The sequence below is a fragment of the Cydia strobilella genome, chromosome 11 (assembly GCF_947568885.1).
Source record: "Cydia strobilella chromosome 11, ilCydStro3.1, whole genome shotgun sequence".
Lineage (NCBI taxonomy): Eukaryota > Metazoa > Arthropoda > Insecta > Lepidoptera > Tortricidae > Cydia > Cydia strobilella.
In genome coordinates this window covers 9,733,317-9,752,808 of record NC_086051.1, presented here as the reverse complement: position 1 = coordinate 9,752,808, position 19,492 = coordinate 9,733,317, and the positions used below count along the sequence as shown (strand labels likewise).

The 19,492-nt window shown below is 38.6% G+C and overlaps 3 protein-coding genes across 3 annotated transcripts; 1 reads left to right on the top strand and 2 right to left on the bottom strand.

Moving 5' to 3' along the window:
* Positions 1 to 137: 137 nt before the first annotated feature.
* On the bottom strand, positions 138 to 4,370 carry LOC134745683 (uncharacterized protein K02A2.6-like). The gene has a single exon (XM_063679800.1). The coding sequence runs from the start codon at positions 4,368 to 4,370 to the stop codon at positions 138 to 140; it is 4,233 nt and encodes a 1,410-aa protein (XP_063535870.1).
* A 199-nt stretch (positions 4,371 to 4,569) lies between these two features.
* Positions 4,570 to 12,363, top strand: LOC134745511 (xylosyltransferase oxt). The gene is made up of 4 exons (XM_063679557.1): positions 4,570 to 5,300; positions 5,472 to 5,614; positions 6,437 to 6,594; positions 7,701 to 12,363. Exons 1-4 carry the CDS (start codon positions 4,708 to 4,710, stop codon positions 9,513 to 9,515), a joined length of 2,709 nt encoding a protein of 902 aa, XP_063535627.1. The 5' UTR covers positions 4,570 to 4,707; the 3' UTR covers positions 9,516 to 12,363.
* Positions 12,364 to 14,671: 2,308 nt separating this feature from the next.
* LOC134745510 (ATP-dependent DNA helicase Q4) lies at positions 14,672 to 18,904 on the bottom strand. Its single transcript, XM_063679555.1, has one exon. It carries the CDS (start codon positions 18,592 to 18,594, stop codon positions 14,719 to 14,721), a length of 3,876 nt encoding a protein of 1,291 aa, XP_063535625.1. The 5' UTR covers positions 18,595 to 18,904; the 3' UTR covers positions 14,672 to 14,718.
* Between the last annotated feature and the right edge of the window lie 588 nt (positions 18,905 to 19,492).

The following is a 19,492-nucleotide window of genomic DNA, read 5'->3' as shown; positions in this document are numbered from 1 at the left end:
AAAGGAGCGAGTAAAACCACAGACGGCCGTTAGCGCACTGACATATATTTCAACGAGTAACAGCGTGTGGACGCAGCCTCACGCACACATATGCAACACTTCCTCCCCCTAGTTACATAACTAACCTAAAACAATTCTTAAAAATATTTCTTAAAACTAATATTGGAACGCTTCCGTAATATTCTTTTGGGGACTATTGGCGCATTGCTCGCCATGTCTGGCTTCTGGCCTCCTGCTTCCGCTTCATGGAATTCATCCTCATCATCTGAGCTTGTCACCTCTTTCCTTACTTCGCTCTTTGCCTTACTTTCCCCCTCTGCGGGGTCGTCCGATGATGGGGCTAAAGTCCCCGTGAGTGAGGGACCCGGCGGTAGTTCATGGGTTGACATCGGCAATGGTGACGGCAGTGGAGTTGGTGGCGATGGCGTTTGCGGCAGCGGCGGTGGCGGCGGCGGTGTTTGCGGTGGCGACGGTGGCGGCGGCAGCGTTTGCAGCGGCGGCGGCGGCGGCGTTTGCGGCGGCGGCGGCGTTTGCAGTGCAGAGGGTAAGGATGTCTCAGGTAAGTCACAATCCAGTGCGTCACAATAGTCCCAGTTACTTTCAGTACCTTTGTACTTAAGTATATGATTTTTATGTTTTTTAATCAACGCTGAAGTAGTAATGTCTTTTATTAAGTATAAAACTTTGCCTAGTCTTCTGTTAACCACGCCTTTAGACCAAGTGAACTTATTTTTATTAGTAAATTTTTTGTATAGTACGCGCTCGTCGGTTGTAAAAGTTTCATTGTTCTTCCTATTTAACTTGTTATTCTGCGAACACTGTTTATTTTTGATAATATTAGCAAGGGTGACCGATGAGGATGAAGGCGTTGGCGTAACCGGGTGCAGTAAATCTAAACGCGATCTTAGTTTGCGTCCATACACTAGTTCAGTTGGCGAAGAGCCCGTGGTAGAATGAACGGAGTTCCTGTAATTGAACAAGTACTGTAATAGTTTAACCTTACTATCCCGTACATTAAGCCCTGTTATTAAACTAGATTTGATCCCTTTTTTGATCACTTTGACCATACTTTCCGCCTGGCCATTACTAGCCGGATGGTATGGTGGTGACGTCACGTGTTGTATCCCGTTTAAGTTACAAAAAGTGGTAAACTCGTGCGAACAAAAGGATGCACCGTTATCACTTACGATTACCGTAGGTAACCCGAACCTTGAAAAAAAATCACATAATTTATCTATGACCGCCATTGATGATGTCGAGTTTCCCATATCATAGACCTCCACCCATTTGGAATATGCATCCACAGCGATTAAATATGTGTGGTTATTTATAGGACCCAGGAAATCAATGTGGAGCCTAAAAAAAACCGTGGGGGGTAGGTCCCAATGTGCCAATGGAACCCGCGCCGGAGATGGGCGTAATTGAATGCAAACGTCGCACGAACCTATCATTTTTTCGATCGCCTCGTCTATACCGGGAAACCATAACCTTGAACGTGCCTCCGCTTTAGTTTTAACGATACCTAAGTGTGAGGTATGTAATTCAGACAACACTTTCCCCTGCAATCTTTTCGGTATCACGGCTTTATGGCCCCGCATAATACACCCGTTTTCAATTGATAGTTGTGTACGACATAAAAAGAATGGTTTTATTTTTATATCGTTAACTTTATGAGGCCAGCCATTCACGGTATACTTAATTACCTGTTGGAGAACAATGTCTTTACTAGTTTCATTACGAAGCTCATTAACAGAAATTGGCAAATTACCATCCGTGACAAAACAAATGTATGCAGCTCGATCCCAATCATCGCGCGGGTCGACCCGAGTTTCATCCTCCCCGCCCCCTCGCGGCGGCAGACAAGCCCGCGACAAGTAGTCCGCGCTGTTATCAGCGCTGCGTACGTATTCTATGACGTAATTATACCCACTTAGAAACATTGCGTATCTCTGTAATCTATTCGCAGATACTTCGGGAATGCCACGCTCGGGATGGAAAATGCTGGTTAAGGGCTTATGATCTGTACGTAAAACGAAGGGTACCGACCTTCCGTACAGGTACTGGTGAAATCGACGTATACCAAACACGATACTAGTGGCTTCCTTCTGTAACTGCGAGTAACGTTTTTCGGCCGCGTTAAGACTGCGCGAGGCAAAGGAAACCGGTCTTTCGGTGCCATCTGATTCGATCTGTGATAAAATGGCAGATAGCCCGGTGGGGGATGCATCAACTGTCAAGATGACCTTCGCGTTAGGATTGAAATGCGCAAGTACCTGATCCGACGCTAAGACACTTTTAATCTTTTCAAACGCAGTGTCATGCTCGCTAGACCAATGCCACTTTATATTTTTTTTTAATAGGTCATACAATGGGCTCAAGATTGTTGATGCTTCCGGTACAAAACTCCGGTAATAGTTTACGAGTCCCAAAAAAGACTGTAATTCGTTAACATTTTTAGGTTTTGGTGCATTTACCATCGCTACTATTTTATCCGATGATTTTTTTAAACCGTTTTTACTTATGACGTACCCTAAATATGAAACTTCGTCCTGGAAAAACACGCACTTTTCCTTTTGTAGGGTTAACCCCGCTGATTGTAATCGCTTAAGGACTGCGTGCAACCGGTCTATGTGCTGTTTTTCATCACTGCCCGTGATGAGCACGTCGTCCAACAAACACAACACGCCATCCATGCCCGCTAGTAGCCCCTCCATAGCACGCTGAAAAATCGCTGGTGCCGAGGATAACCCGAACACTAACCTTGTATATTTATAAAGGCCTCGGTGTGTATTAATACACGTTATATTTTGTGAGGCCTCGTCGAGCATAAACTGATTATATGCCATCGATAAATCGAGTTTTGAAAATTGTTTGCCCCCACATAGTTTAGAAAATAACTCATTTGCCGTAGGTAGCGGGTATTGCTCAACGACTAGTTGTTTATTAATACTCACCGAGTAATCTGCGCATAGTCTAACGGTTCCGTTTCGTTTTAATACGGGGACAATTGGGGAGGCATATTCAGAGTGTTCGACCGGAACGAGAACGCCTAGATTGACTAGCCTATCTATCTCCTTATCGATTTTATCTCGCAATGCGAACGCGATCGGCCGGGCTTTAATAAAAACCGGTTTAGAGTGTTCTTTTAAAGTTAATTTAATTTTAGTTTTATTGTAACACCCGAGTTCATCCGAGAAAAGCTGAGGGTATCCCTTTTGTAACCGTTTAACTATAGTTTCATCACTACAATAATGCACAGGGGTTAATTGTAAATTAAATGTAGAAGTGAAATCTCTTCCTAGTAGTGCGGGGCCCTCATCACAGACTACATATGCGTTTATCGAATGCGTGCTCCCCGCATATGAAATGGGTAGTGGAATCATTCCTATACACTGAATACGTTCCCCAGAATACCCGTGCAACCTTTTGCTCGTGGATCGTAAGGGAATGTCACTAAAACTCTTATTGTATGTATTTTGCGGTACAACCGTGACGGCACTGCCCGTATCAATTTCAAATTTAAATTGTTTTTTACGAATAGTGACGGTTTCGACCATAGGCTCTCCGCGAAATGAACGAATAAAATAAATCTTACCGTCGTCATCGCCCTCATCCTCTGGTCCCAAATTAACGTATTTCACTTTACACATTCTACGCAAATGTCCCTTTACATGACACTTTTTGCACACGAAATTTGTAAATCGACACTCTGCAGTCTTATGATTTGTGTAACCGCAAACTGTACACGGAACCTTCGCGCCGACACCTTCTGTTTTCTTCGGAATCTTTGATATCTTCAACAGCTGATCAGTGCCGGGTTCGGAACCCGACGCCGTAGCTCCCGCGCTGGCGCACCGAATAGTTTCTGCCAACTCGACAGCTTTAGCCAGCGTCAAATCCTTCAACTCCCGAGCATAAAGTTTCTCCTTCTCCCGGCCTGGCAACATGCCTATCAGGAACCGGTCACGCAATGCCTCTTCTACATTAGCAAATTCACAGTGTGCAGTCAGACCACGGAGCCTCGCCGCCCATTGCGTGTGAGACTCGCCTACCTGCTGTGACGCGGAGTAGAACTTATGACGCTCCCCGAAGCCCACCCGTGTCGGTGTAAAATGTCCGTCCAAAAGCGTCAAAATGTCCTCGAATGGCACGCTTTCCAATTGCTTTGGCAACGCTAAATCCTCAACTAATTTATACGTGCCTTCGCTGAGTGCGCTTAAAAGAATGGCTTTCCTCTTCTTCCCCGTAGCATCTGTCGTCCCGTCCACATCATTAGCCAAAAAAAATTGTAGAATCCTGCCTTTGTAACTCTTCCAACTTTGGCCATCGTGATCAAAAATAGTTAAAATCCCGAGATTAGCACTTGCCATGTTTTTTTTTTTGCGGAACGGGTAGATTACGCACGCTCGTCGCCACTGATAGATACGGAAAGGAGCGAGTAAAACCACAGACGGCCGTTAGCGCACTGACATATATTTCAACGAGTAACAGCGTGTGGACGCAGCCTCACGCACACATATGCAACAGTTCCTAAACGTTAACCTTATGTCAAAAGTGTCAATTCTCGGCGTCGAACGAACTTGTGGCGAAAATGTTTTTGGTTTTATTAAGCTTAAATATCGTATATCAACACAATAAAATGTATTAGTGACATTTAACGAGTTCCTCTCGTAGTGAGGTTTAAAATGAAAGTGTATTATATTCGTAATGGCTATTTTTTGTCGCAGATTTTATTACAAGTATGGAAAGTGCTTATTGATAACAATTTTGATAGCATTTTTTGCTCAAATTCTCATCGCTATTAATTATTTTCCTTCTGCTAATGACAACTTACTGTACAATGCACATAAATCTTCTGCCAAGCAAGAGTTGGGAGACGTTTCGGCTCGAAAAATTGGTCCGGGTTTCGACGATGACGAAGATTTTCCGGCGAAAGCCAAGGCTCAAAATAAACCTGTCGCTCATTTGCGGGTAGAAGAACTAGATTTTAAACCAATTTGCGAGATAAGAAGTCGAGAAGCGATATCTGCTATTCACAGGGCCAAGACGCAATCTTGTAAGGAACAGATAGTTAATAAAACTTGCTTGATTCAGGGTGGTAGTTTTTACCCTAGATCATTACCAAATAATTGCCAAGGCAAAGGAATGACTTATGGAAAACATTTAGGTTGTTATCAAGATGAGAAGAAGCTGAGAATACTTTCTAGTTTTTATGGGAATTATGCTAACACTAACTCTAGGGTGGCTTGTTTGGATATCTGTGTACAAGCAGGATTTCCTTATGCTGGAGTACAATATGCGTAAGTATTTTTATAGAAACTGAATTATTCCTTGTCTGTGTGCCTGTTTCCGTATAACCTGTCTAGAAACACATAATTTAAATTATTGTAGCTAAATAATTTTCCAGTTAGTTCCATTCTAGTAACATGATCGACAAACAACAACACAATGATTCATTTTTTTTTTTGCAGTTCAGAGTGTTTTTGCGGAGAGAATGTTCCTTCTGCGTCAGCTAAGATTTCTGACGCTGCCTGTGACATGAAATGTCCTGCTGACCCCACTAGTACCTGTGGTGGTTATTTTACAATGAATGTGTTTGAAACAGGACTTGCTAGTAAGTGTCTAAAAATAAATCATTTTTTATGCATCAAGGCTCAATGGTGTGATGATGTCTTTCATATCTAAAAAACTCAATAATGTGGGCTTTGATAAGCACTCAGTAGGTCAGCAAAAAATTTGTCGACCTGTCTAGCCTAGTGGGCCCTGCCTATGATGCTGATGATCCCAGGTTCAAATCCCGGTAAGAGCATTTATTTGTGTGATGAGCACAGATATTTGTTGCTGAGTCATGGGGCGAGACTCCTCCGTTCAGCTCAGCATTACTCCTAGCAATTATTAGGGTTGAAACAACTTGATATCCCTTTGCGTGCACAACCACATATACAACCCTAAATAGCCAATAGGGATAGTGCCATACATTAGAAAGGGACAGCATGATTTGTCCCTGAATCTGTCAAACTTCGGTTTTGTAGGTAGTGTCATTTCTGTATGGTAGTACTATTACTTATTCTGTGATATTAAATAATATCGTTGTCTAAGTATCCACAACAAAAGCCTTACGGCCCGGCCACGACATCGCGCAGCGGCGGCAGCGGCGAGCGGCGGCCAGAGGTTGGAGCAAGACACAGCGATCGGACCTTTCCTTCCCACCTATGGCCGCCGCTCGCCGCTGCCGCCGCCGCGCGATTTCGTGGCCGGGCCGTTATTAAGCTTACTGCGGGACTTAGTTAATTTGTGATTATGTCCTATAATTAAAAAAAAACCCTTACTCAATTTTTACTGGCTATGTCCAGCCACCCTTGCATGTATAAAGGTGCATGTGATTGAGTAAGTTCACTATATTTCTTTCCAAACATTTGCTTGTGACACTTTTCAGAATTCAATTCAGTTACTCCAGCAGTTTCAAGCAGCACCAATAAGCCAGTCAGAATTATATTTCTTTTGACATTAAATGGACGCGCGTTACGACAAGTTCACAGACTCATCAATGCTCTCTACAGAACAAGTCACTTTTTCTACATACATATTGATGCGGTAAGCAAGCATTTATTTGCCACAACACAATATATGTGATATAGATATAGTTAATAAGTTTAACAATGGCATATGGGCCTGTTGTTGCAATAAGCTCCAATATCATAGTGACAAAAAATACAAAGATCCACTTTGTTGTTTGTGATAATAGGGAATATTACGCGAACACAATCTGAGGGTCTATCGCACAACAAGAAAATCGAAATTTCGTTATCTAACATCTCTGTCACTTGCATATTCGAGCGATAAAGAGGCAGATAGCGAAATTTCGGTTCGCGTTTCCCGGTAGGTTCTCTGTAAACAAACCGCCTTGGTGCATCAATGTCATATTTTATTATCTCCGAAAACTTGTCAAAAACCTGTTAAAGGTACAGTATGTATAAGCAAAGATAGATATAACTCCGTAATAGATGGATACAGTCTAAGGAAAAAACGTGCCTCGAAAATCAAGAAAATTTGATTCTCGTTCAGAGGGCGCTACTAGCTTTGGCCAACTGTCGTATAGATGGCGTTGACGGTTTCGTTTGTTATTTAACAATTTTAACACATATCAGTGAAAGAACATGTCAAAATCATAAAAATAATTAATGCAAATAAAAAAAAACATTTATCCATATTTAAATACATTGTATCGTATTTTTATAAATCTTCATTTTTAGTTTTAAAGTGTGTCGACAGATGGCAGTGAATTTACTGGGGTTACAAAATTTACTATGACAGTACCGCTCTAGTATAAGTTACTCTATGGTATAAGTTACTCTATGGTTTACTAAACAAGCTAGTGCTGCACTCTGGTGGCAGAACATTGCAGTAATACCCCCTATTGTAATTATAAGGAAAGGGATGCAACACGAATTTTTGTGCAAATTCCATGATCAAGTTGTATACCGTGGGCTGGAAAGACCGGACAGATTTTAACCAGCATTCGTGCCGAAAAAAAAATTCGCGTTTGTTTGTGAGAAAGAGAGATAAACAGACATTACTAGATACAGACCTTCATAAAACGCGACTCGTACATGCCAATGCCGGCAACTGTCGTTAATTCATTTGATTCTTATATATTCTATTTGATAAGTATGATAAAATTAAATAATTACTTGTTTCAGCGCCAAGATTACTTGTTCAGGAAACTGTTAGCTATTGAAAAACAATTCTCAAATATCAGATTGGCCAGAAACAGATTTTCCACCATATGGGGTGGAGCATCTTTGCTTACTATGCTTTTAACATCTATGAAAGATATTATAAATTTAGGTTGGCAATGGGACTTTGTAATCAATTTAAGTGAGAGTGACTTCCCAATCAAATCTTTGGAGAACATTGAAAGCTTCCTAGCTGCTAATAAAGGTCTCAATTTTGTCAAATCTCATGGAAGAGAGGTACAAAGATTTATTAAAAAACAAGGACTGGATAAGACATTCATTGAATGTGAAACTCACATGTGGCGTGTTGGCGAAAGGAAATTACCTAGAGGAATAATCATTGATGGTGGAAGTGATTGGATAGCATTGTCGCCTAAATTCGTCTCTTACATAATAGGTAAACAAGATGAATTGCTGGCCGGATTAGACATCGTTTTTCAGCACACTCTCCTACCAGCAGAATCATTCTTTCACACTGTTTTAAGAAATTCTCATTTTTGCAATACTTATGTCGACAACAACTTGCATGTGACCAATTGGAAAAGGAAATTAGGCTGCAAATGTCAATACAAACATGTGGTCGATTGGTGTGGATGCTCTCCTAATGACTTCAAGACTGAAGACTGGCCAAGAATTCAGAACACCCAAGACAGACAGTTATTTTTTGCAAGGAAATTTGAGCCTATTATTAATCAGGAAATTATTACTAGAGTTGAAAGTTTTATTGGATTAAATGACCATCAATTAATACAGAATTTGGAAGCGTATTGGCAGAGCATTTACAACACAGATGATCTAACAGCTAGCACTGACGACACCCTAATAACGCACGCAGAAAGCGTGATTCGTCAGAATGCAAAAATTCTACTTGATAAGGGGTGCTCGTTAAATACCGATGAGATTATTGAAATAAACACGTATAACTTTGCAGATGTATATAAAGGAAATCTGATATTACATAAAGTATTTACGGAAAATGGCGAAAGCGTGTTGATGGAGACTTGGTATAAGCCACAAAAACATTTAGAATTAAATTTTGAAAGTAGTTATGTAGACAATGTTAAGATATTTAAAGTAAGCTCACTGTATGATCAAAAAGAAATGATTTTTAGAAATTTAGGTTCTATTTTGGGTCCTCTATCTGAACCAAATTTGTTGTATCGATTTGCACCTCACTTTGACAAGCAGTTTGAAAATTTAACTGTTCTCTGGATGGATCCGGCGGGGTTAATAGCGGATATTAATTACATCCACCTAGAAGAAAATAATCTTACTAATTTTATCAAACCCAGCCTCAAGGTGCCACTGTTGCCTGGAGTTTGGAAAGTTGGACTTTTTGAAAGTAAGTCAAATTTAATAGCATTAACAAAATTCCTGATTACACCATTACAGTATTTCTCGGGGAAAGAACTTTCTCACCAAGAAGCAAATATAATACACAGTGGGTCACAGAGTGCTTATAAAAACTTTTCCCACATTAAGCATATTAACTTTTTGCCTGGGCCTGATGACAGTTTATTGTTACAAAAAATTTCTTCTTCCAATACCAAAAGAATACAGCAGGATTTGAGAGAGTGGATAGATGGATTAACTTCAGACTTTTACAATGTTTTAGGTTCATGTGTAGCATCAACTAGTAATAGTCCTGACAAAAAGTTTATTTGTGGTAAGCATTCATTTAAATACTGCAAATCTACAGAATGGAGCTCCTTGTCGCCAGACCCTAAAGGGTCTATAGGTACATTAAACATTAAGACTGGTCGCCTGGAAAGGGCATGACGAATAAATACTTACCGGATTAATAAATGAGTGAACGTATGACGAAAGTATTATGAGTTGTGACGGTATAAATCGGTCATGGTTGTTACTGTTGTTAGTAAAAATATTTGTTTTAATATGTTTTTAAAGTTGTTAGTTATATTGTAATTTAAACATTAGGCTGGTCCGAGACGCTAAGAAAGGAAGAGCTTTGCTCGTTCTATCTCTACCTACCTTCTACATTCTGGTAAGTGGACTATGTGTAAACAATGTTAGAAGCGAAGACAGCTTGTAGAGTTAGACCAAGCTAACTCTGCAGCGAATTTGATAGCCCAGAGCGTGAAAGTGTTATCATAAACGTCTAGAAATTATGGCGTTTAATATAACACTTCCACGCTCTGTGCTATCAAATTCGCAGCAGAGTTAGCTTGGTCTAACTAGACGATATTCTCCATATTGACCTCAATTATAGGAGGTAAATTCCATTATAGTTTATTTACTTATATAAAAAAAACTTGATACCGTGATCCAAAACAAGGTCTGCTATCCCAATTCATCAATTTAATGATGATTTCATTTATTATAACGTCCCTTTGACTTACAGACTACCTACTAAACTTAGCAATACTAACTAAAACTTTGCGGTTTTTAGCGATAAGACCGCCTGTTATTACCTGGTTCTGTTTTCCTTTAAAATGTCTGTAATTTTACATGTATGTAAAATGTATTTTCAACACACTTGCTCAAAACGGTGTTTTTATTCCACCGATTTTTGGCTCATAATCCTAGATATTAAACACCCGTGCTGTTTCAGTATATTATAACACTTGTGGTTTTTCATTATATTATCCGACTGAGTTAAGAAGGTATATGCATGGATACGGAGCCTTCTTTAATCGGTCGGACTGGCGGGCATCGGCGCGCCCGACCGCTTGTTGCGGCCCGCCCGCCGGGGCGAGGGGCGGCCGGCAGTATGACAGATTTTAGACTTACTGTTTTAACAATTAAAATTTGATTAATATGAAAGTTTTTTTTTTTTGTGCAAGTGTGTTGAAACGCGTGTGCATTGGTCATTACACACATCGGCTTTCTTATTGCGGGCTCGCTTACAGCTCGCGCGCACAATATCGTCTCGTGTGTAATGACCAACTTAGCACACTTGTGTCACAATGTACTATTATTTATTGGTGCAATAAAGAATATTTCACTTACTTAAACTGCCTATTAGTGAGAAATAATTATTGGGGCAAGTATCGTGCGGTGAAAATATTATTTTTACTCGTCGCCATACATTTTGTACTGATCGAGCAGCAGTCAAGCTAAAAAGGTAATTTGATGACACGAATTCTTCTCGAATTAGTCAGTTCGTTCAGTGATATGTTCTGTAACGTATTTGAGTCATTTCTTTAGGTTGTAAAGTTGTATATAATAGGTACATTTAGTCCCCACAATTGTTATTTGTAACCACTTCTATCCATCCTATCTGCCATTAGTGCCATTAAATACCATAAACATAGGAAACTAATACTCACCTAGTTATTTTATTAGTTACGTAGGTAAGTATAAGTACTCGAATTTCCTGAGACATTTTGTTTACAGCAAAGGGGAAACAGTTAATTATTGAATCATTATATATATATATATATACCACGCATAATCGTAATAAACATTGGAGAACCCACCATATTGTCGCGCAATAAATTCCATATTCAAACTGGTTTTTCAATGGCTGTTAGGGCCCATACGCACCTGCAGTAGCCACCGCGGCAGCGCGCTGCAAGACGGCCCGCAATCTTTTACATTCAACCGATACGCGCTTAACCACAAACTGACCGTAGGTATGATATGGTTGCAACTGAAAGTGTAGGTACATGATACATGGCCTTGCGTGGCGTGGCTGAGAATGTAGATCTGTGTATGTACTATATGTTTCTGTAATAACAATAACGAAGAAATGAGCTACTTAATTAGGTATAGCCATAAGATCCCGTTTGAATAAATCAATGTATTTTTATGGGTTAATTATTTTATTAAACCAAGTCAATACAGTTATTCAGCTTAGTTATTAATTATATTGTTACTCTCAAAGCATTCAGGTCAAACACCTAGTCCTAAGTGGACGCATTTTTAATCTAGTCGGAGTCTAGGGTTTGCTCCCGGGAAATACCGGTACCGAATGTAACATCATTGACGTTATGAAGAGGTGTTTTTTTTAGCGTTTATTCGACTAGAATGGATTTTGTTATTATTTTTGAACCTACTTAAATGGGTTTTTTTTTATGCATGTTCTATAAGACAGAAACAATTGTAAATATAAAACATTGTACTATTATTACCTGAAAATCGTTATTTACGATTATTTGTGTATCGTATGTTTATAAAAACCGGCCAAGTGCGAGACGGACTCGCGCACCGAGGGTTCCGTACTTTTTAGTATTTGTTGTTATAGCGGCAACAGAAATACATCATCTGAAAATTTCATCTGTCTAGCTATCACGGTTCATGAGATACAGCCTGGTGACAGACAGACGGACAGCGGAGTCTTATGTCCCGTTTTTACTCTTTGGGTACGGAACCCTAATAAAAAGAATATCGAATGTTACCTTTGGAAACTTAAAACATGCTTGCAGTAATAAAAAACGTCTCTTTGACTGGCGTTCCGTTCCATTCAGACAACTTATTAAGAACGATTTTTCAATATTAAAAAATAAACGTGTTATAATGATGAAGAGGTAAGTAATAAAATATGAAGTATGTAAATTTTTCGTATTTTTACATGAACAGTAGGTTTTTATGTTGATTACGACGTTTAAATTAAACTAATATTAACACTCATTGATAAGTAGTCATGAATTGGAACAAGTATAAATTAAAAAAAATTGGAAAAGTAAAAAGCACTAGTTTGCGAAAACCAACTTTCCGCACGCTAAACAGCTACGTAGTAAGGTAGCACTTTTTGAGCAACTGTATTAAAAAAACAATTTCGATGTCATTGGGCTTCACTTTGTTATTCTTGTTTGCATAAGTATTTGCGTTACATATACACTTGGACAAATTTAGTGGAACGCAAAAATAGTACATTTCGATGCTAGTGCGGAAAGTATGTCATTACTTCACGAGTACCGAGATATCTTGCCACGAGCCGTAAGCGAGTGGCAAGACTCGGGACGAGTGAAGAATGACATTTCCGCACGTGTATCGAATGACGTTTTTTAATACAGTTGCGAAAAAATAAGAAAAGCAACAAAAGCAAGCAAGAAATGGAATTCGAAACTTTTATATTATTCATTCTGTGACATCATTGACATTGACATTATGAAGAGGTGTTTTTGTAGCTTTTATTCGACTAGAATAGATTTTGTTATTATAATTGAACCCACTTCAATGAAAGTTTTTTTTCAAATGCATGTTCTATAAGACAGAAACAGTTGTAAATATTAAAACATTGTACTATTATTACCTAAATATCGTTATTTACGATAATTTGTGTATCGTATATTTATAAAAACAATATCGAATGTTGCCTTTGGAAACTTAAAACATTCTTGCAGTAAGAAAATACGCCTCTTCTTTGACAGGCGTTCCGTTCCATTCAGACAACTTATTAAGAACGGTTTTTCAACATTAAAAAAAAAACGTGTTTATAATACTTATAATGATGAAGAGGTATGTAATAAAATATGAAATATGCATTTTTTTGGATTCTTACATTAACAGGTTTTTATGTTAATTACGACGTTTAAAAGAAACTAATATTAACACTCATCAATAAGTAGTCATGAATTGGAACAATAAAAATTTAAAAAAATTGGAAAAGTAAAAAGCACTAGTTCGCGAAAACCAACTTTCCGCACGCTAAACAGCCACGAAAAGTAGCACTTTTTGAGCAACTGTATTAAAAAAGGTTTTTTAGGGTTCCGTACCCAAAGGGTAAAAACGGGACCCTATTACTAAGACTCCGCTGTCCGTCTGTCTGTCACCACTCACCAGGCTGTATCTCATGAACCGTGATAGCTAGACAGTTGACATTTTTACAGATGATGTATTTCTGTTGCCGCTACAACAACAAACACTAAAAACAGAATAAAATGAATAGTTATACAACAAACGTGATTTTATTGTCGTTTTTTTGCGTGATTGTAGGGAACCCTTCGTGCGCGAGTTCGACTCGCACTTGGCTGGTTTTCTACTCGTAGACTGTAATGGTTGAATTAAGATTTCGTATACCAAACTGTAATTGGGTATTTTTCATGTATGGGCTCCCAGCTCAACTATAATATTCATTTCGAAACGTTTTAGTCAACTATAATGAATTTGACCAATCAGGTGGCGTCGCGGTCCAGTGGAAAAGACACCAACGCGCGACTATTTCATGAGTAATACCTATTCATATATTATGCACGCAGTGATGTCTTTTGTACTACTGAGATACTTAGCAAATTATTTTTTAGGTTTCATAGTAGAAGTATTTTTTAGATGGCTCGTAGAAAAAGACAAGTATTGTATACAATAGTGATATATAATCAAGCTTTTTAATCTCGTACCTTCATTAGGCCACTCAGCAAGCTTCGTGGCCTAAACATGGTACTCGACTGAAAAGCTCTCTGTTATATCACGATTGTATAAAATACTATTAATTACTGAATTGGTTAATTTCAAAATTAGTAAATTAAACTAAACTTTTTGCGTTCCTCTATTTTTGTCCATGAGTGTATTATGGGGTAGTCGGGGTAACAACAAGGGGAATATACAAGATGCACATCCATTTTACAAATAGCAAACTGTTCGGGGGACTACCAAGAATACCGAAATTCGAAATCGTCTTTCTCCATCTCTATCGTTCTTCTTTTAATGCTTGGAATGCTTTCTATCAAGATTCACTAAAAAGTTTTTAATGTAAAGTTCCGTTGTAATACGCGTCGCCAAATTACCCCTACCCGGCCTACGCGGGCCTACTGCGAACCACAGCGTTAATTGGTTCGTCTATTTGTCTCTTACGTCCGAATAAGTAAGAGCGATAGAGATAACAGAATTTCTATTTTCACTCCAGTCCCAGCCTCGCAAATCAATCAAAAGTAGCTAAGTGAATTTTCGGCATTACAAAAATAAGCCTTGTAATCCTTATCCTTAATTGATGGGCCGGGTATGTTAATGTTGTTTAATAAAACCAATATTATTTTATCAGTTTGTGTATTATTTTAAATTGTCAAGCATTAAATATTATTTAAACATTTTTCATTTGAATTAACTGTTGTGTCGCCAATCGGATGATTCCGTAAAAATCCTCATGAATATGGGCTCTCCAAAATTTACACCTACCCCAAACGATAGCCGGAAAGTTTGGTGAAGATATACCTTGAAATATTCTTGCTATACTACGTCCATTGAAGCTACAATCTCTATATGAAGCAATTAAAGCTCTTACGTCACTTATCACTCTTTCTGCGTCTATAGGACGTTCTTGGCACTCAATATCACTGGCAAAGTGCTCCTCCCTTTGGAAATAATTACGTATTGTCGACTTAAGCTCGTTAGATTTCGCAACAAGATTATCTTGCGATAATTCCTTGGTTGCCACAGAGTTGCTGCCAAGTTTACTAAATGCTGCGTGGCTTTCTTCCAACTGATATAACATAGCCTTTTCCTGGATCATGACTAAGTTGTGAAGATCGTCCAGCATGCAGTCGAGTTCAGCTGGTGTGAGGTCGCCTGGCGCTTTAATCTTAAAGCCAAGGGTATGAAATTCTATCTTCAGTTGTGATCGTCGAGAGGTCGCGCCGTCAGTTATCCACTCTAAATTTTTCAAATGATATTTTGTCATGCCACTTTCCCAACCTATGGCAGCAGCTACCTCAATAACATCAAATTCCAAAACACTTAGTTTTGATAAATCTTTTTGCTTTTTTGACTCCATTAAAACAGCCATTGCTAGGGGAGGACAAGTTATTGCAGCTTCAATAATCTTTTGCGACCCTCCATAAGACGAAATTTTGCACATTGTGTAAGCATTATTCAGAACTTTGATATATTTCTTTGGATGCAGCTCTATGTAACATAATAAGGTTGCAATATTTTCAGAAGGCAAGTCTAATTCTTCCACTGTGACATCGATTGGAATGCCAACCTCATGTCCTTTACATCTTTGTACAGAATTTGCAGATTTCGATGTTGATTCATCACTATGTTTGGTGCAGTCACAAGGGATAAACACTTTTTGAAGTAATTTCCTGACTGTTGATCTATCTATTGTGTTTGCGTGGATATGTTTTAGCAACTCATTCTTATCGCTGCTGCTACTGCTCATAAATACATGACAATAGGCAGGTTGTCCATCCCTTCCTGCTCTGCCGACTTCTTGCACATAAGATTCAAAACTGCTTGGCATATTATAATGAATAATGCATCTGATATCAGACTTGTTTATTCCCATGCCAAAAGCTACAGTAGCCACTATTATTCTTAATGTGCCATCCATGAACTGCTTTTGAATTTTCTTTCTCTGAGCTCCAGACATGCCAGCATGGTAAGCTTCAGATATGTAGGACATTCTCTTTCTTTTTTTGTTTTTTGCTTCCATGCTAATCTTGCCAGGTTCTTGAAGGGATGATCTTAGTACAGCAGCCACTCTTTCACATTCATCTCTTCTTATACAATATACTATAATAGCATTAAAGGAACTTATACGTTCCGAAGTCAGGTACAAGACCAATGCCCTATCTTTATCTTTCTCAAATGATACTGACAAGTACAGGTTATCAGGAAGGGCGGGGTTAGTTATAACTCCAGTCAATCCATCAGGAATGTCAATATGACTGATCACACTTCTTATTGTTGATTGACTTGCAGTTGCAGTCAGGCCAAGGATGCATTTAACATTCAGCTTTTCTCGTAGCACCCTACAAATCATTAAATAACTCGGTCTGAAGTTGTGGCTCCATTGTGAAACACAATGTGCTTCATCAATGCACGCAAATGCAATGGGTGGCAATGATTTGAACAACCCTGCAAACCCATTCGATGAGTCCCCTGATATTAATGCTTCTGGTGATATAAGGAGAATATTTATCTCCCCATCCTTCAAACATTGAATAATTTTCTTGCGTTGTGTTGGTGGCTGATTAGTATGCAAGCATCCAGCTTTGAGGAAATCTGGCATACTTAACACTTGGTCCTCCATCAGAGAAACCAGTGGTGATATGACTAAAGTAATGCATTTGTTGTGCTGGCTGTAAATATATGCTGGGAGTTGATAGCAGAGTGATTTTCCCCCACCTGTTGACAATATTAACAATGTGGACATACCAGCTAGTATACGCTTGATTGCTTGTTCTTGTCCAGGTCGAAAAGATTTGTGACCAAACATAGCAAGTGCTTCATGTAAAGCATTTGAAGTTTCCTCACTATTGGAGTATATTGGTTTTACTTCTCTTTCATCACTTGAGGGTGTGTCAGCAAGCATTTTCAGGAATGACTCCGGAATAGCACTGGCTTCATAAACAGATGTACTAAGTTGTTCTGGGAGAGATAATTTATTAGTTTCGTTATTAACAATATTCTCTATATCTTCTAAAGAGGGAATATTATTTTCGTCATAGCTTTCTAATGGTAAAAGAGTTTCTCCTTTGTGAGCTGTGCAATATCTTGCCATATGGCCTGACTTACCACACTTGAAACATAACATCTTTCCTGCCTCTGGAAACTCCATGCCAGCATGAAGAGCTTTCTTGTCTTTATATTGCTGTTTCTTGTACTTAGAAAAATTTATATTTTTTTTGCCACGGACAAATACTTTTTTCTCTATGTTGATTCTTACAAAGTTATCATTTAGAGTGCCATTTTTTATTTTATTTTCTAATTTACCTGTAGGTTCGGTATCGCTTTCAATATTGTCATATTTAACTGATTCTTCCACAGTTTTCAGTATGTCTGTGACATTAGAATGCCTCGGCTTTACATTTTCAATGCCAAATGGCATATACTCTGCAATGTCAGGAGGATGTTGTTCTTTAGTATCAGTATCTATACTTCTAGGCCCTTTTTTCAGAACTCTCTTTTTTCTTTTATTTTTGGAGGGCTTTTCAGAACTTTGACTTTTATCAATTTCTACTTTGCTAGTTTTTGCAACATCATCCAGTGGTTGTGCTCTGGTAATATTTATTGCATCTTCTAGTTTCCTTTTTTTAAGGGCTGGCTTCAGTTTGGAAAAAGAGATATCTTCCCCTTCAGATTCACTATTTTCTACAAAATCTTCACATTTATCTTCATCAGGCTCATCCACAATCCTCTCTTCTGTTCTCGGCTTGGCAACTGGTGCAATAACCGGTACTGAAATATTTCCCAAACCAAATGTTTTAGGATTTTCACCTGGTGTTGAAATAGCTATATCATGTAATGACATTCCAGTTGCCCTTTCTAGCCATCTCTGATTAAGTTTTCTAATAGTTTGAGCTTTCTTAATATCTGGGGTGCTAGTGCCAAAGGGTCTGGGTAAATCATTATTACTTAAAGTATTCTTGTCGGCTTGGACAGAAAATTTCTGATTATCAATTTGTGTCAGTGTCGTGGACAAACTTTCAATCTTGTTCAACTCACTGTAACTCTCAATTTTGCTTTCAATCACAGACTGTGACTTATGCAATGATAATTTCCTAGGATTCCTCAAGGAAAACTGCTTATTCTGAAACAGTTTTTTTGAAAGCTTGTCTGTAAATGGGCTTACAGTTTGAATGTTTTTCAAAGGCTCTTTTTTAAATGATGATACATTAGACAGTAATTCATTAAGTTGAGGTCCACTAGGCAAGGTGGCAACTAGTTGTTCAGTAGGAGGACTTAAAGTTTCAAAGGCACTTTCAAAGTGTGATTGATCAGGAGACCCAAGAGGCTCATCATCAATACATATAGACAATGAGTTTTCTAGTGCTGAACTTTTTAACTGAAAATATTTCTTGTAAGCATACTTTATCTTAGATGGAGCTTCTTTTATGTCAAATTTGGAAGGTGTACGTGAGTGAGTGTTTTTAAATTCGTTCTCCCAATTTTTAACTATCAATTTGTATTTGATATAGGCTTTGTCTTTTTTTATTGATTCAATGATGTCCATTGTAGCTGCAATAATGTAAACTCTACTTCAGCAGGAGCGAACTTTGGTACACATTGGCTGTCAAACCCATATAAGTTAAGATTTCAATTAAATGATTAAATTATATATAAATAACCTGTTGTCCAGTGTCCATGATTAGATTTCAATATTTACTTGTGTTAACTTGTCTGGTCCATATTAAATTAATGTTTTCGTATAACACAAGGCACAGTTTTCAATTATACAGAGACATTTCGTATCTCTATATCAAAACAAACATAAATCAGTTTTTTTCACAAATTATTTCGCTCTTTTTGGCGCGCAACAACGAGTACCTCAGAAAACGTCACTGTCAAGTCAACCGCACTGCACTGCCACAGACCAAAAAGATATTTCAAGAATGTCAAGTCCATGTCAAATCTATCCGAAATTCCATATCTACAAGTTGGCACCTCTGCTATAAAGCTACACGAGTTAAAACTTAAAATTTAGGGCTTATTGCTCTTTTTTTATCGGCCATTTTCTACTGTATGGGACAGGGAAATAACATAAAGCTTTCTCTGTCTTTCTCAGCAAAATGTGTCCGAAGCAAAGCTATTAAGGGTAGTAGACGGGCGTACTGGATTGCCATCTTTGTAGTCCTAGGCATGTTTTCTCGCTCTCTTATGGGTGCGGTGCACCGTGACCTTGGTGTGGTGCGGCAGCGGCTATTAGGACGCCTACGAGTGTGCGAGAGAAAGAGATTTGTTGACCGGACCAAGCTAGCTGTGTGACGCACCCATAAGTATCTATATCGAGAAAGAGATATATATTCTCGCTCTTATTTATTCTTCACACACGCAACGCTTTTTAATCTCTCGTGCGTATGGTGCCTTAGACGTTAAAATACTTTTGTGTATATTAAGGGCCCTCCACACTC